Below are 14,273 nucleotides of genomic sequence, written 5' to 3' on the forward strand. Positions count from 1 at the left end.
TCTGTGAATCTGTCCTCCAGTCCCTGCTGCTTCCTAATGCAGACATTAGCCTCTGCCAGTTTTAAATGCATCCCCACTAATGGAGTTTCATAAAGAGCTTAAACTTCACTGAATTACCGAGATAATTACTGAATTACATATTGAATTACCATTTGCTTTCTGCAATCAAACTTATGAGAAATCTGACAAGCTGAGAGCTGAGATTTTTGTTATCTATTTTATTAAATCATTGTCTGTATGTTAGTAGCATCTAAATATATATATATATATAACTTTTTTTTTTCCAGAACCATTTACTCCAGAGAGAGAAACTACAGCAGTGCTTTAGAAATAACATTAATAAAAAAAAAAAAAAAAGAAAGAAAGAAAACAGAACAAAGGGAGTAGGGGGAAGTTATTTATGGTTTAAAAATACATTGAAAAGTAACAAATACCAAAGCAGATTAAATTTTCAGATGAAAATGTCATTTAAGCTCAGCTGAGTTGAGGATCTTGGTTGCTTGCCTTGAAATATGATACTTATGCTTAAATGATTTAGTGTGACAGCATCTAGCCTAGGTTTTCAGGATCCACTCGTATTTGTTTTAAAAAGCAATTAGGTACCTGGAACCTGCAATAATGGTTTTTGGTTTTAATATTTGATGTACATCTTAATGAATGTATTGTTTATATTTTATTTGTTTAATGGCAGAACTGTGAGCTGTATGAAACAGATATGTGACTATGAGTTCTGTTTACTTGGAATACTGGATGAGTGACTCATGCCTGGGGAGGAGTTAGTACAAATACTAACATTTTAAGCATGGACTAGAGTAAGGAATGTGATGAAATACTCTATCCCTCCATAGAAATGATCCTTTAAATGACCATAAAGAAATAAACCTGCTGCACCCCCCCACCCCCACTCCTCTACTGGTTTAGTATAAACTATATATAAACTTTATATAAACTATTATTTGTGCAACTTGGTTAATTTATCACGATGAGAATTTATTCTCTAGGGACAAGTGAATATTCCAGGCTCTTGGGTTGTTGTCCAGGGACTGTCACTTACTGTGCATTTGTTTAGCTTCCACAGAACAATCTTTGAGTTGGCATTTCTTTGTGTAACAGCTTTAGTAGCAAAGGAGTTGAAAGTGTGTTACAGACATCTTAAGTGGCCTATTATAGACATCTTAATGCTCATATGAAGGCTGAAGATTTGGGTGTAGGTAACAGTGGAAAGTATGCATTAGTCTTACTTAACAATATGCTGTCTTCCAAACAATGTTTCAAGAAAATCTATTGTTGGCATTGCTTTGGTCAAATGATTGTATTCGGGCAGCAGTTACTATTATGGGCACTGGCAAGTGAAAATCTCTGGAACCAGTTTGTAGTGAGGCAGTTGAAATAAATTTGAAGATGATCTTAACCTCTTTTAGGGAGGCAGTAATAAACCTGTTTTAAAATAGCTTACAGAACAGAGTACATGAGTTGTCATTGGCACAGTGTGAGATACTGCTCACCTTTTTATTTCTGAGCTCTGAGGTGTCACGATGCATGCTTTTCTCTCTGAAGAGATACTTTTGTAACATGGAACCTTGTTTGTTGGAACTGGTCTTTGGTTCATGCATTTAGAAAACAGAAATGCTAATTTTTGGTATGAAGCATTACTAGTCGGTTTCCAGTAACAATGTTGTGTATTTTGTAGGAATGAAGCGTCCATTAAGTCCTGACCATGTCTTTGAAGATGGGATTATGAATCAGCCAGCTGTTCTGTGGGGCTTTGAAGAAAAGGGACTGAGGAACGACAGACAGGACTATCAGTTAAACAAAGAAAAGAAGAAGATACTATTTTCATTCTGTGAAGTGTGCAATATACAGCTGAACTCTGCAGCACAAGCTCAAGTTCATTACAATGGGAAGTCTCACCTGAAAAGAGTGAAGCAGTTAAATAATGGAAAACTCCCTACAAGTACAGCTCCTGGCACCTTGTTTGCAAGTACAAGCACAGGTAAATGATCAGTAGGAGATGCTGGGTTTCGGTCAAGAAATTTGAGGAAGCTTTTAAGCTCGACTTTCCCAACCCAGAATAACTATTATGCTTAATATTAGTAATTAATATTTTGTCATGTTCAGCATTAGTACTGTTATTTTCTCTTGTAAAGCCAATTTTGTTTAGGCAGTATTACATCACTGCATGATTGATGACTGGGTTGGGCCATATGTAGTTGAGATTATAGCCTATTTAAAAGTAGCTGTCCTGGCTTCTAATAGTCATGCATTTGTCATCTATTTTTGTTTAAAAAACAAATTTCTGGAAGGATGCTATATGTGCAGGAGAAATGTTTAAAGGAATGTAGTGGTGGGAAGAGGAGTGGAAAGCTACATCTTGGCCTGGGCCTTTCATCATTTTTGTTTCTACTGTCCTGAATTTTAATTGCTCTCATCCAAGTAAAAAAGTAATATGAAATAGTATTTATTTTCTGGGAAAAGCAAAGGTCCCAAATGCTTGGGCAAAATACACCTAGTGTGTAGTATGTAAAGGTGTACATAACGTCTTAAAAGTTTTTTTGAAGTGTTAGACTTAGCTGTTATCACTATTATCTATTCTGAGAAAAACGTAGTATTTCCATGCTTCTCTAGGCATGTAGAAATTTGAACACATCAAACAAATAACTTGAAGTTGTACAGTTGTAAGGGAAAGGATGCTGGAACTCTCCTTCCCTTTTTATAAAGGGTCCTGGTATGCCAGATGGTCAGTTGCTTTGATGTTCTGTGTTTAAGGATTTTGTTGCAGGATTATCCTTTCTCTGCGATGCTCTAAAAACATTGAAGAAAATTTGTTAGAGCATTTTAAGGATGCTTTTCTTACTGATAGTTGAAGTAGATATTTTTTCCCTTTCTGTTATTCTGTTAAACAAATATCAGGTGTGTTTTTTTCTTCTTTTTTCTTTAAAATCCCAAAGTGCTAAAGTTGATCTTAAAAAGCATTCCTTACATGTCACATTAAAAGAGGTATAGCAAATCATACTGTTTCTGAGACAAGAAAACACTGCAGCTCTAAGGAATTGTCATCTCGAAGAAGCTAACGCTGCTGCATATTAACTGTTAGTACATTAGTTTTGATAAGTAACAGACCTCAAATATTCACGAAAAGTTGTATTTTTTTTTTTAATTAGCCATATGAGTGAGATTTACTTTGATTTTTCTGAGTATTGATACAATCAAACTTCAGTAGAGGGTAAGAAAAAAAAGAAAATGCAAAATGTCTCATTTTCCTTTATTTTGATTTTTAAGTGGGTTTTTGTTTACACTTTTTTTTTTTGCTTTGTTTAGAACCAAGTAGTGGAAGGGTATCACTTATACAAGTCCTGTGGCCCCCAAAATGTCTACTGAAAAACACCTAAATAATGTAGTTCTGTGCATTCTTCAAGTATCTTAATTTTGAATGAGACATTCTCAATTAATTTATTTTGTGTTGACAGAAAACAAAATGTTTGGACTGTATATTTTCTGTTGCTGTTTTGTTCGTTTGACACCTGTACCCGATGTCTTTGCAGTCATTCCTGGGGATTGCAGCTGATGCTCTGGCACCGCTGCCCAGAGAACGCTCTGAAGCTGAGAACATTTTAAGTTTGCTGGAACACACACTTTGGGGTTACCATATGGCATAGGAGTTAAACTCGTGGTTTTTTTTTGTTTGTTTGTTTTTTTAGCAGTGTGCTTTGTTTCCTGGTCTGTATATTTGACTGCATCCCACTTACTTTCTAGCTATGCTGTTTTGCCCAGTGCATGTTGAAATAGGCATGCTGTTTTCATAGCTGAAGGATGTTAGTTCCATAAGCATTTAGAGGAAAAAGATGCCTTGCATAGGCAGTTTTCTATAATTGCATGGACAGTTTAATATAATGCTTAAGAGACATTAGGGGAACAATGTTTACCAAAATGTCATTCTCAAAGAACACTTCTCAAAAAAAAAAAAAAAAAGTAGAAATTTATTTTCTTATAAATTTATGTTATCCGTGCTTAGTTTTAATCCATGTCCTCTGGAGTGTTATTAGCCCTTGTAATGGGAGTCTGCCTCTCCCATTTCTTTGGCTAACACTGTAAACAATTAATTGTGCAGATGGTAAGAGAACAATTCTGTTCATCTCACTTCACCAATGAACAGACTTTATTACTTGTGTGAAGAAAGCAAATAGCCCTTCTCATACCTCACTGTTAAAACTAAGTACCCTTCTAATGAACCAGTTGGTGAGCAGTTCTGCAAGCTGCAGGAAGCTTTCTGCAAAGGTTCCTGCTAATCTATGGGGGGGGGGGTTCTTTTGTCTTCACAAAATGAAAGTGAAATGAATAATATTTCTGTTGAAAATGAAGTACTTCTGAATATATGTGCCTGTAAATGTATGTTGACAATACAGAGACCAGGATTATAGACCTGCCAGAACTGGTTTGAACCTGTGCAACAGAACTGATCTCTGCACCACTGCTGCCCTCCAGCCTACCTGGCTCTTGGTGGGCTTCCTTCCAAACAGGGATGAACGTGAAGGAGTCATGCAGCATGTTTTCATATCCCTCCTCTTCAGAGGTTCTCTCTGTGATGGGTGGCCTCAGGATGTTATAAAGCATCCTTTTAATTGTTGACCTCCACTGTGTTTCATGGATTTAATCCCAATTCACTGCTTTTAACTTTCAGTAATAGGTAATGGTCCTTGTGGAAAAACTTACTAACTGGAATTCCAGGTCCTGGCAATAATACTGTAGTGTATAGATGACAGGGTCTATATACTTAAAATCCAAATATCTCTTTAGAGAAAACTTAAGTTACTCTCTATAATAAGGGTACAATTGTCATAGAATTTCAAAAGGTATTTAGCAACATGTATTTACAAAAAGTATGATCTGTTTCTGTAGTCTGTTTATTTTGACTCCGTCTCTCCTGACTGAATCTAGAAATAGCTTCACTACCCTGCCTGTACAAGTCAATAACTCCATAGCATTTTAAAATTAAAACAATCAAAAGCAAGTTCAACAGTTGCTTTTCTTTATGTTGCACACAAATTAAAGTTTACCGTTTCCTTGATTTGACCAAATCGAGAACTTCATTGACTAAATTAAAGGTTTGGGTGACTTGATACACTAATCTAGTTACTCATTTTCATTAGCTTGGTGATAGAAGTGAGGGGCTAGGCTACCACAATGTCACTTTGCTGGGGATTAGAACCTCTGCTGCTCTCCTTGCCACTGACAATTCCTACCCATTTGTAAAGAATGGTGTTAAAGCCATCTTGTGACCGGGCACAAGTGGTGTTCCCCTGGGTATTGGGGCCTACCCTTTTTACTATATTTATTGATGATTTGGATGAGCGAATTGAGTGCATCATAAGTTTGCAGCCAACACCAAGTTGGGGGGAAACATTGATCTGCCAGACAGTAGGAAGGCCCTGCAGAGGGACCTGGACAGGTTGGACCGATGGGCAGAGGCCAATGGGGTGAGGTTCAATATGGTGAAGGGCTGGGTCCTGCACTTTGGCCACAACATCCCCAAGCAGTGCCACAGGCTATGGGCAGAGTGGCTTGAAGGCTGTGCAGAAGACAAGGATCTAGGGGTGTTGGTTGACGCTTGCCTGAATATGAGCCAGCAGCGTGCCCAGGTGGCCAAGAAGGCCAACGGCATCCTGGCTTGTATCAGGAATAGTGTGGCCAGCAGGACCAGGGAGGTGATTGTTCCCCTGTACTCTCTGCTGTGGGTAGGCCTCACCTCAAGTACTGTGCTCAGTTTTGGGTGCCTCAGTACAAGAAAGGCATCGAGGCCCTGGAGTGTGTCTGGAGGAGGGCTACAAAGCTGGTGAAAGGCCTGGAACACAAGTTCTTACGTATAACTAGTGATAGGACTAGAGGGAATGGCCTCCGGTTGTGCCAGGGGAGGTTCAGGTTGGAAAGGAGGAGATATTTCTTCTCAGGAAGAGTAGCCAAGCATTGGGACAGGTTGCTCAAGGAAGTAGTGGAGTCACCATCCCTGGGGCTGTTTAGGGAAAGGCTCAGTGTGGTATTTGGGATGTGTTTTGGTAGGTCATGTTGGTGGTAGGGGTATGGTTGGACCAGATGATCTTGCAAGTCTTTTCCAACCTTAATAATTCTGATACCCCTCCTGTCTTGCCCTAGCTGGGGCAGTACCCCGCAGTACCGTGCCAAAGGCCTTTCTCTGTCCTCTGACACCCTGCCAGCTTTCTGCCAGAAGGCAATAATTACAAGCTCTGGGAAAATCAAGCGTCCACCTGCTGGTGCAGCTTGGACCTGGAGTCCCTTCACTGATTTCCTACGGCCGGAGAAGGAAGCGCTGTGTTTTTGGGGCAGCCTCGGGCTACGGCCCGCTGCTGCCGCGCAGCTGACCCCGGCGGCAGCCCCGCGGTGGACGGGGGAGCCCTCAGGGGTCGCGGCGCGGCCTCGGCCGTTTCGGGTCACCCCCTCCAGGCCACGGAGGGCCGGCTGCAGGGCTGGTGGGGGGCTGGATGCCGGGCCGGGTCCTCTCCCTCCGCGGGCGGCGGCCGGGCCCGCGGCCAGCAGGGGGGGCTGCAGCCTGCGCCATGCTCGGCGCCTGTCCTTAATATTAGCCGTTGTTTGTAAGGGAGAGAGATCTGCGCTAAGAGCGGCGAGCTGAAGGCAGTGCCCGCCTTGTGAGGGGCACCGCTGTGTCCCTGAGCGCTGCTTTTGCTCCCCCAGCTCCGCTCCTGACCCCCGTAGGTCGGACCCCTGGGCTTCTCCCAGCTGCAGCCGTGGCACGGGAGGAGAATAGGGGAGAGGTCGGGTGTTGGGTCCCCCCCACCACACACATACACACTTTTGGCAACAGAGAATAGATCTGCTTTGCCTCCTTGTGTAGTGCCATGTTAAGTGGGAAGTCTGGGCATCGTTTCCGTTTAATGGAGGCAGCGAGGCTCACAGCTAAAGTACTCTGAATTATCCTTTAAAGGATCCATGGGCTATACAGGTAACTTGCAGGAAGTGCCCTCAGCTACTTCAAATGAAAAGCACTTTCTTAAAGAGCTCATTTAAATTAATAACTAATTTTCTAAGCATCTGACTCTTTTTATTTGAAAATAAATAAATAAATAATAAAATTGGCTATTGGTGAACCTCAAGAAATGGTTCTTAAATATTCCAGGTAGCCACACATCTACATACTCGTATTTGCACAGATGCCTGTGAGAAAGACTCTGCTTTATGAAACTGTAGAGAAATCACTTTGACCATGTCAGTGCAACTTTGTGATCAGTGATGAGTATCAGAAATCAAAGATTAAACTCGGGGATGTTACAACCGAATGAACCTGCATTGGGTTCTCTTATCTCAGTGAAATTTTTCATTGATTTTAATTGTCAGTGGAATCCAATCCTAAAGGTCTGCCTTTGTATGTAGATTTGAATCCTGAGCTGAGCCCAGACTAGCTTTTTGCCATGTAGATTATTTGCCGTATAAAATTTGTGTGAACTTAACAGAGAACAAAATTTTTGTTTGCTTTAAGCCTCTTGATCTAGGTCCTCAAATTCCTTGTCAGCATTTATCTGTCCTTTTTCCTAAAAAACAATAAAAAATAAAAAAAAAATCTGATTTTTATTACACAATATTTTTATTAATTATTCTAGTGAGTACTCAAAGGAATGCTAAGCAGCAACCAAAGTAACTTGAAAAAGTTGTTGAGCTGAGTCCTCCTAAATTTCTTCATATGTAGCTATATGGTTAGTGTGTAGAGGAGGATATTAGCGTGTAGGGGAGGAAGCACTGTGAGTTTACTCTTTCTTGCCTTATTCACACACCTGTTTTAGACTTGTGTAAGGCCAGCCTTGTTCTGCCTTCTCTGTCTGCTGCCAACAGCCCAATCTGTTGGGAAGGAGTGTGAAGAAAGCTGCTGAGAGACTGCTCAGCTGCTGGAGACACAAAATGGGGTGGCATCTGGGGGCTTTGTACCCATGCTTCCTCTATGAAAGAGAGGTGCCCTCCCCCCTTCCCCTCTTTGCTGTCCTACTCTGGGCAAAATCTGTCTGTTTGGAAAATATTAGGGTCTCAATAGAAAGCAAGACCATTTCCTCCCTCTGGTGTATTTTTTTTTTTTTTTTTTTTAAGGGGGGGAGGGGTAGAATGTCTCTTGTAATGTTAATTTAGATTCGTGAGCTGTTGAGAAACTATGTTAGTATTCCCCTTCTCACTGCCATGTATATTGACTTCTTTACCTATTCAGTGTTCCAAATAGATTGCATTTGGTAGACAGTATGTCCCATCTTGAGTATATCCCACAATTTCCTTAGGAAATATGTGTTATTATGCAAGTTATAATTTTTCTTACAGTATGTAAGAAAACAGTATCCATTTATGGTATCTGACTGCTATTTTTCTTTCATAACAGTTCTAATTAGTTGCTCTGAAACTAGGGACCTTTATTGTATTGTTTTGGTGCTCTTGATACTTCTTAGAAAATGATGATGGGAGTGAGTACCAAGGGACAGAGCTGATGTGAAAGATAGTCTCTTGTTTGCTAATAGCTGGAAACTGTATCTATAATACTTTGTTCTGTGTTTGAATAGTTGCACTGTGACAAGTACAGGTAAAGGTAATAAAAAAAAGACTACTACCACTGTCATCAAGAAAATTCTATTTTTTTTTTAAGTAATCGGTAAATTGATTTAAAGTGAGATATTCAAAAATGCTCTAATAAAGGGAAAAAAAAATAAAAGCAAAACTTTTTTTTAAAGTTGTTAATGGGTATCAGACCAATTATCCATCTGTAGTCTCTACATCATTCTCTTGGAGGCAGTAAGCACATAATTGACCCTCGTAAGCAAGCTGGTTATATGACTAGTATAGACCAAAAATGGTTTGGGGGGGAGGAGGGGGGATTTGTTTTGGGTGGAATGCGTAGTGAAGTGTTTCAAAATAAAATTGGCTACTACAGTCATCACTTGTTGCTGTAGTCCCTGATACATGAGTGTGCATAAATATGTTATTGTATCAAAATTCTCTGCAGAATTCCTTTCTGGATAGTTTAACCTCTCTTCAGGAAGCAATTACGTTGTAGTAAAGAAACAGCATTTAGATGTTTGATAATCAGATGTTCTAGAGTTTAGGACTTAAAAAAAAAAAAAAAAAAAAAAAAAAAAAAAAAAGGTTGGTCACTTGTCATGGTTTCTTTATGTGTAGAGTTGTCATTTTTGTTCAGTGTGTATATCCAACAGTGATTTTATACAAGCATGACTGAAACAATAAAATGAAGTCAGAGGTGTGTGTGTATTTTTTAATTAATATATATTTTTTACTGTTTTTATCTTGGAAAAGTAAATCAGATACTCTGTACGGTAAGTATCTCAATCTGGGAACAGGTCCTGCCAAAATTTCTCTCATAGTTGTCTCATGACACAGTAGTATATTTGGATAACTATACAGGTATTGTAATAAAAACTCCCGTGTCTTTCTATTTCTTTGTAAACTTAACCTCTTCATGGTTACATCTGATTCTTATTACAGTGTGCATTTAAAATCTTTGTGGGTGGGAGCGTGTACAGTGGCACATGCCCTCTTACCTTTTTTGGGAAAGAAAATGCATGAACTACCTGAAAAGACAAGGATTTACACTCTGGGAGGGCTCTGTGGGAGTAGGAAGAACATTAATTTAATAAGCCATGGAGATTTTTCATAGTAAGTAATTAAAAAATATTGTTGTTTTTCAAAAGCAAAGGCAATGTTCATGTAATGCTTTTAGTTGCTGAATTGTTTGTACAAATACTTGATCTGCCGGATTGTATGGATGGGTCGGTATTCTAAAATTCTTCATCTAGGTATATGTGCTTCTCCTTAGATATAAACAAATATGATATTTGCTAATAGACTTTGTCAGTTACATGGTTAAAAAGTACTTATTTGTTCATCTGTGTAATTGTAAATTAATCTTACTTACAGAAGCTGTAAGGAATCATTAATTTTTACTGCTAGATTTTTTCCCAGTAATGAAGCTCACCACAATACAGGCTACTGCTTCTCCTCTGTCTCGTGTTCATTGTAGAAAAGACAGAGCTATTTTTAACATTTACACAGGCTAGATAGATGATTCTGCTTTCTGTATGGTTCGGAGCTGAATCTGTAGAGCCTTTCATAATCATGCCTTTTTTTATGGTTTATTTGAATTTGATCACTAGCTGATTTCATGCATTGATAATGACGGCTTAGGTTGCCTGTTTCTCAGCATAAATTCACCTCAGACTTCTACTTTGACAGTGCTCTGTGTTTCTGTACGCATGAAGATACAGAACTGAAATTGCTTTGCTTTCTTTACAAAATGACTCAGAGTGTGCTTGTCCTTCCCTAAAATGTTGCCAGCGTGTGAAGGATTTTCAATGAGCAATGCAATAAGCCAGCATCTGGGAAGGTTTGGAGCAGCACTGGTGTACCGGTGCACTGTCACAGAGGAGCAGAGCTGGAGCAAAGGCTCTGTAGCACTGTAGATCATATTGGTCACATATTGGAAGTTCTGTTTACGTAACTTGGTTGCTATTTGAGCTGGTTAAATAGTATTGCCATAATGTGGAGTGGACTTCCCAGTAGAGGTGAGCATGATTTTTATTATTAAACTTCACTGAATTGCTTTGTGATGTGATATTAGTAGTGGATGATTACATGTTTGGCAGTATTTCTGTGTGCATGTCATTTGTATTTTAGTTACTCCAATGGAAAGGATAAGAAAAATGGCAAAATATACAATGCATAGTTTAGTTCTCTTCTTATTTCAGTATTCAAAGTAACTCTAAATATGTGGCAAGCTCCCTTTCCTTGCTTGCTGTTTGCAGAGGGCATCTTTCCAGTAGGTGACTTCCTATGCATTTTAAATGTGTTTGGAACACGTCAGTGATGCTGTATTATTGTTACAGAAAGAAGCTAATTAACAGTGTGACTAACTGCCTGTTACAAGAGCTTGCTTTCTGGCTTGTTAAATATCAAATTATAGTTATAATGATATGTAAAGCATAAGAGCTGCTGAATTCTCCCAGATAAACTATGGAAGTGAAGAAGGAAATAAATTGTATACTGGATTCGAAGTGTTGTATATGTCTGTCACTGTTAATATTAAAAGTTATGACTTGTCGTGCCCAGGATAGCTTCCAATAATTCATTCACTGACAGCTTGCTTTGAGAAGGGTATAAAATTACTGTCACTTCTCCCTAACCGGTTAAATTTGAGATTTAGTGCAGTAAGTTTTATTTAAGGGAACAGATAGTGTGCTAAAGGTAGCCTGTGAAGTTCTAGTAGTAAATCTTTTAAGTTTTAAAGAAGCATTATCAAAACCTAAATGGACTTTATACCTGTTTAAATATATTTTTTTTAAAATTTCATCTGTAGAACACACAGAATTATTAAACTCAGTTTCTTGTTAAGCAGTATTGTTCTGTTAATGTTTTTAGTTTGTCGTGAGACCAGCTATGATTATATTCACATCTGCTGATAGTAATTATTCTAATAAAAGTAGGGTGCTAAAGATGCTAAAAAATATTTTTTTCCTTGCTAAAAATGTCTATGCTTACTGTGTAAAGACTGCTGTGTTTTTTGGTTTTCTTTTTTTTTTTTTTTTTTTTTTTTTTTTGAGGAACTAGGACAGCTCATGCATTTTCCTGCTAAATATATTTATGAGGCAGCTGTTTTATAGCTTTCAGCTCTAAAGTTATAGATAAGTGTGTATTTGTTTGACAGAAGATTCGAGAATTTCCATTTACTGCCAGTACATGTAAAGCTTGGCTAAGCAGACTGCATCAGGAGCACACACCATTTGTATTAGCCAATCTGTCTTTGCAAGTCCCAGGGCCACTATCTTGCTAGAAGCCACTGTGTGCTTTTGAAAGCATGAAATTAGTTTTATACTGAGCACATGGTTTCTCATTTAGCAGTTCTTTTTATGGTAATGGTCAATTTATGGTTCACTGCCAGAATTTTGGTGTTCTGTCAAAGCTGATAGCTCGTGCTAAGGTGTTCTTTGGAGATTAAGAAAATTTAAAACTACCCCACACTCTAAAACTCCCCTGCCCTCTAAAAAAAAAAAAAAGACAAAACAAAAACCAACAAAAGTGGGTCGTGATGGAGATCTAGAGAGACTTTAATAAAGGGTAACTGTCCCCAGTGACCTAAACTACTCACGTTCCTGTTAGCATTTTGGACTTTATAGTTTTATAGATAACATTCCTAAGCATATGCTTGTCAACTGTGACATAAAGATATTAAATTGTCACCTTCTTACACTTCATACAGTGGTTTTTAATCATTTTGCAATAAACTTTTTCATGATATGGAAAATTTATTATCCCTCAGTGTTGTTTTGCTCTGTGTGCTTATTCAGTGATCAGGGACAAAATACAGTTGTCAAAAGTGTATGAAACACCCTAAACATTCAGGAGAGACTTTTTTTTTTTTTTTTTTTTTTTACAATGCATGTGTAGAACATGTTAGTTTGTTTGGAAACTTGTAGGAGTCTCAAGAAGTTGTTAGTAAACACTTTTAAAAAATGTTCCTTAATACATGTAATTTGTAAACTGATGAGGTAATATTTTTAGCCATATTCCATTCTCGGGAGAGTCTAACCCTGTGAGATTACAGACTATCCCCTCAATAGCAGCTACCCACAGTAAAAGATTAAGGTGATTAACATTATACAATGTTAGACTTCACTTGGGTTGCTTTGTCCAGTTTACATTAATCTCTGCTGTATATTAGGTAACTTTAGACTGCGCTGCTTTTATATGGATTTACATAATTTTGATTTCCTGTACTTTGATCCTGTAATGAGCATTTTTTTATGATACAATATTTACTTTTCTGCCAATTTGTTGACCCTGGGTAAAATCTGACTGCACTTTGTATGGAAGGTCCCGTGGGCTCTAGAAGTGGTAGACTTCTTCTCTAAGTGCTGAGGAAAGATTCTTATCACTTACTGATACACCTTTCTGGGAAAGGAGGAGCTGGAAGCTGTACCTGATAAAAAGTGAATTTAAATGGGTGTAGCAGTTTTTGATCCTTCCATCATCATGGAGAAAGAAGAAAAGTGGAAACTATGGAGACTACTTCTCTTTGCAGAAGTCACTTGGAAGGTGCAGCAGAGTATCAGCTCAACAGAGCTCCTCCTTTCTCAAAGCCGTGTTGACTTGGAGCATCCTGCAGTCATGAAATAGAGGCAGACTGACAGTTTCTTTTATATACAGCTTTAAAAAATATGGTTGCTGTCATTTTAGGACCTTTGAATAAATTTGCTTGCTATTCTCTAGCACGTGTTTCGAGGTTAGAGGCATCAAATATTGTTATGAACATTTGGAAAACGATGTGTGACATGTCACTACCATGACATATAAAACTTGTTTTATTTAAGTACTTCAGCTAGAATGCCTTTCCTTGTCCTTTTATTCTTTGTGGAATTCTTTTATCCATACATTTTTTCACTATAAATATATGCTTGTCACATTTCAAGCTGGCTAGTTCTGTTCCAAGACTTTGTTGCATGTAAGGTGCTTTTAGCTTCAGAGATCTTGCATCCTCTTCCAAGTGCCTTTATTGGTGCACGTTTCCTCTCCTGACGTTTCACATTGGTAAGTAATGAGAGAAGTGAGATCCAGAGTGCTGGTTACACTGGACGAAGCTACTTAACTTCTTGGTAGGGTGCCCTACTGCTTAAAGGGAGCATTTCTGTATCAGATTGCCAATTTTCTCATGGCACCATAGCTTCAATTTCTTCTCCTTTGGAAGACATGAATGTTAATGTATGGGATCCTTTACAGTTTGAGACAGTTTAGGGGATAGCAGCTTCACTACTGCAATTTTACTTACAAGGAAACTGAAGGAGGAGAGGATACTGTCAAAATGACTGGGGAAGTGGTTTGGAGTTGTAAGCAATACCATGTTGTTGACTTGACTTTGGGACTTGAAACTAGGCAAGCACATTGTGGAAATCTTGAGTTTGCCTTTTTTTAGTGAAGGTCATCAATGATGCCGGCCAGAGGAGAAGAGTAAACTGAGAACTGTAGCTCACTGTGTCAGCCCTGTTGAAGCCTACTGCTGAAGCTGGAGTTTATGCATGTTGTTCGCTGCCGATAGGCTGGGGAGCCAGGTGGGAGTTGAGATGTTCTGGAGGTCTCATCCAGAATGTTCAGCCAAGAAACTGTGTGCTTTTTTCACATGCTTTCTGAGCTGCTGGATTCTGGGCAGTGCTCATAACATGTCTTTCATGGGAAAATGAACTGAATAACTTTCCTTTCATGTATGTCTT

At 38.7% G+C, this 14,273-nt stretch overlaps 1 protein-coding gene across 1 annotated transcript in view; it reads left to right on the plus strand.

Moving 5' to 3' along the window:
- The first annotated feature begins 1,677 nt into the window (after positions 1–1,677).
- The window catches only part of ZNF385B (zinc finger protein 385B), a 137,313-nt gene continuing 124,717 nt past the window's right edge, over positions 1,678–14,273 (plus strand). Inside the window, exon 1 of the mRNA XM_084288779.1 lies at positions 1,678–1,993. Within this exon, the coding sequence (XP_084144905.1) occupies positions 1,693–1,993 (301 nt within the window). The 5' untranslated portion in view covers positions 1,678–1,692. The remainder of the gene's footprint in view (positions 1,994–14,273) is intronic.

This window comes from Netta rufina (genome assembly GCF_964035555.1).
Source record: "Netta rufina genome assembly, chromosome: 6".
Taxonomy (NCBI): domain Eukaryota; kingdom Metazoa; phylum Chordata; class Aves; order Anseriformes; family Anatidae; genus Netta; species Netta rufina.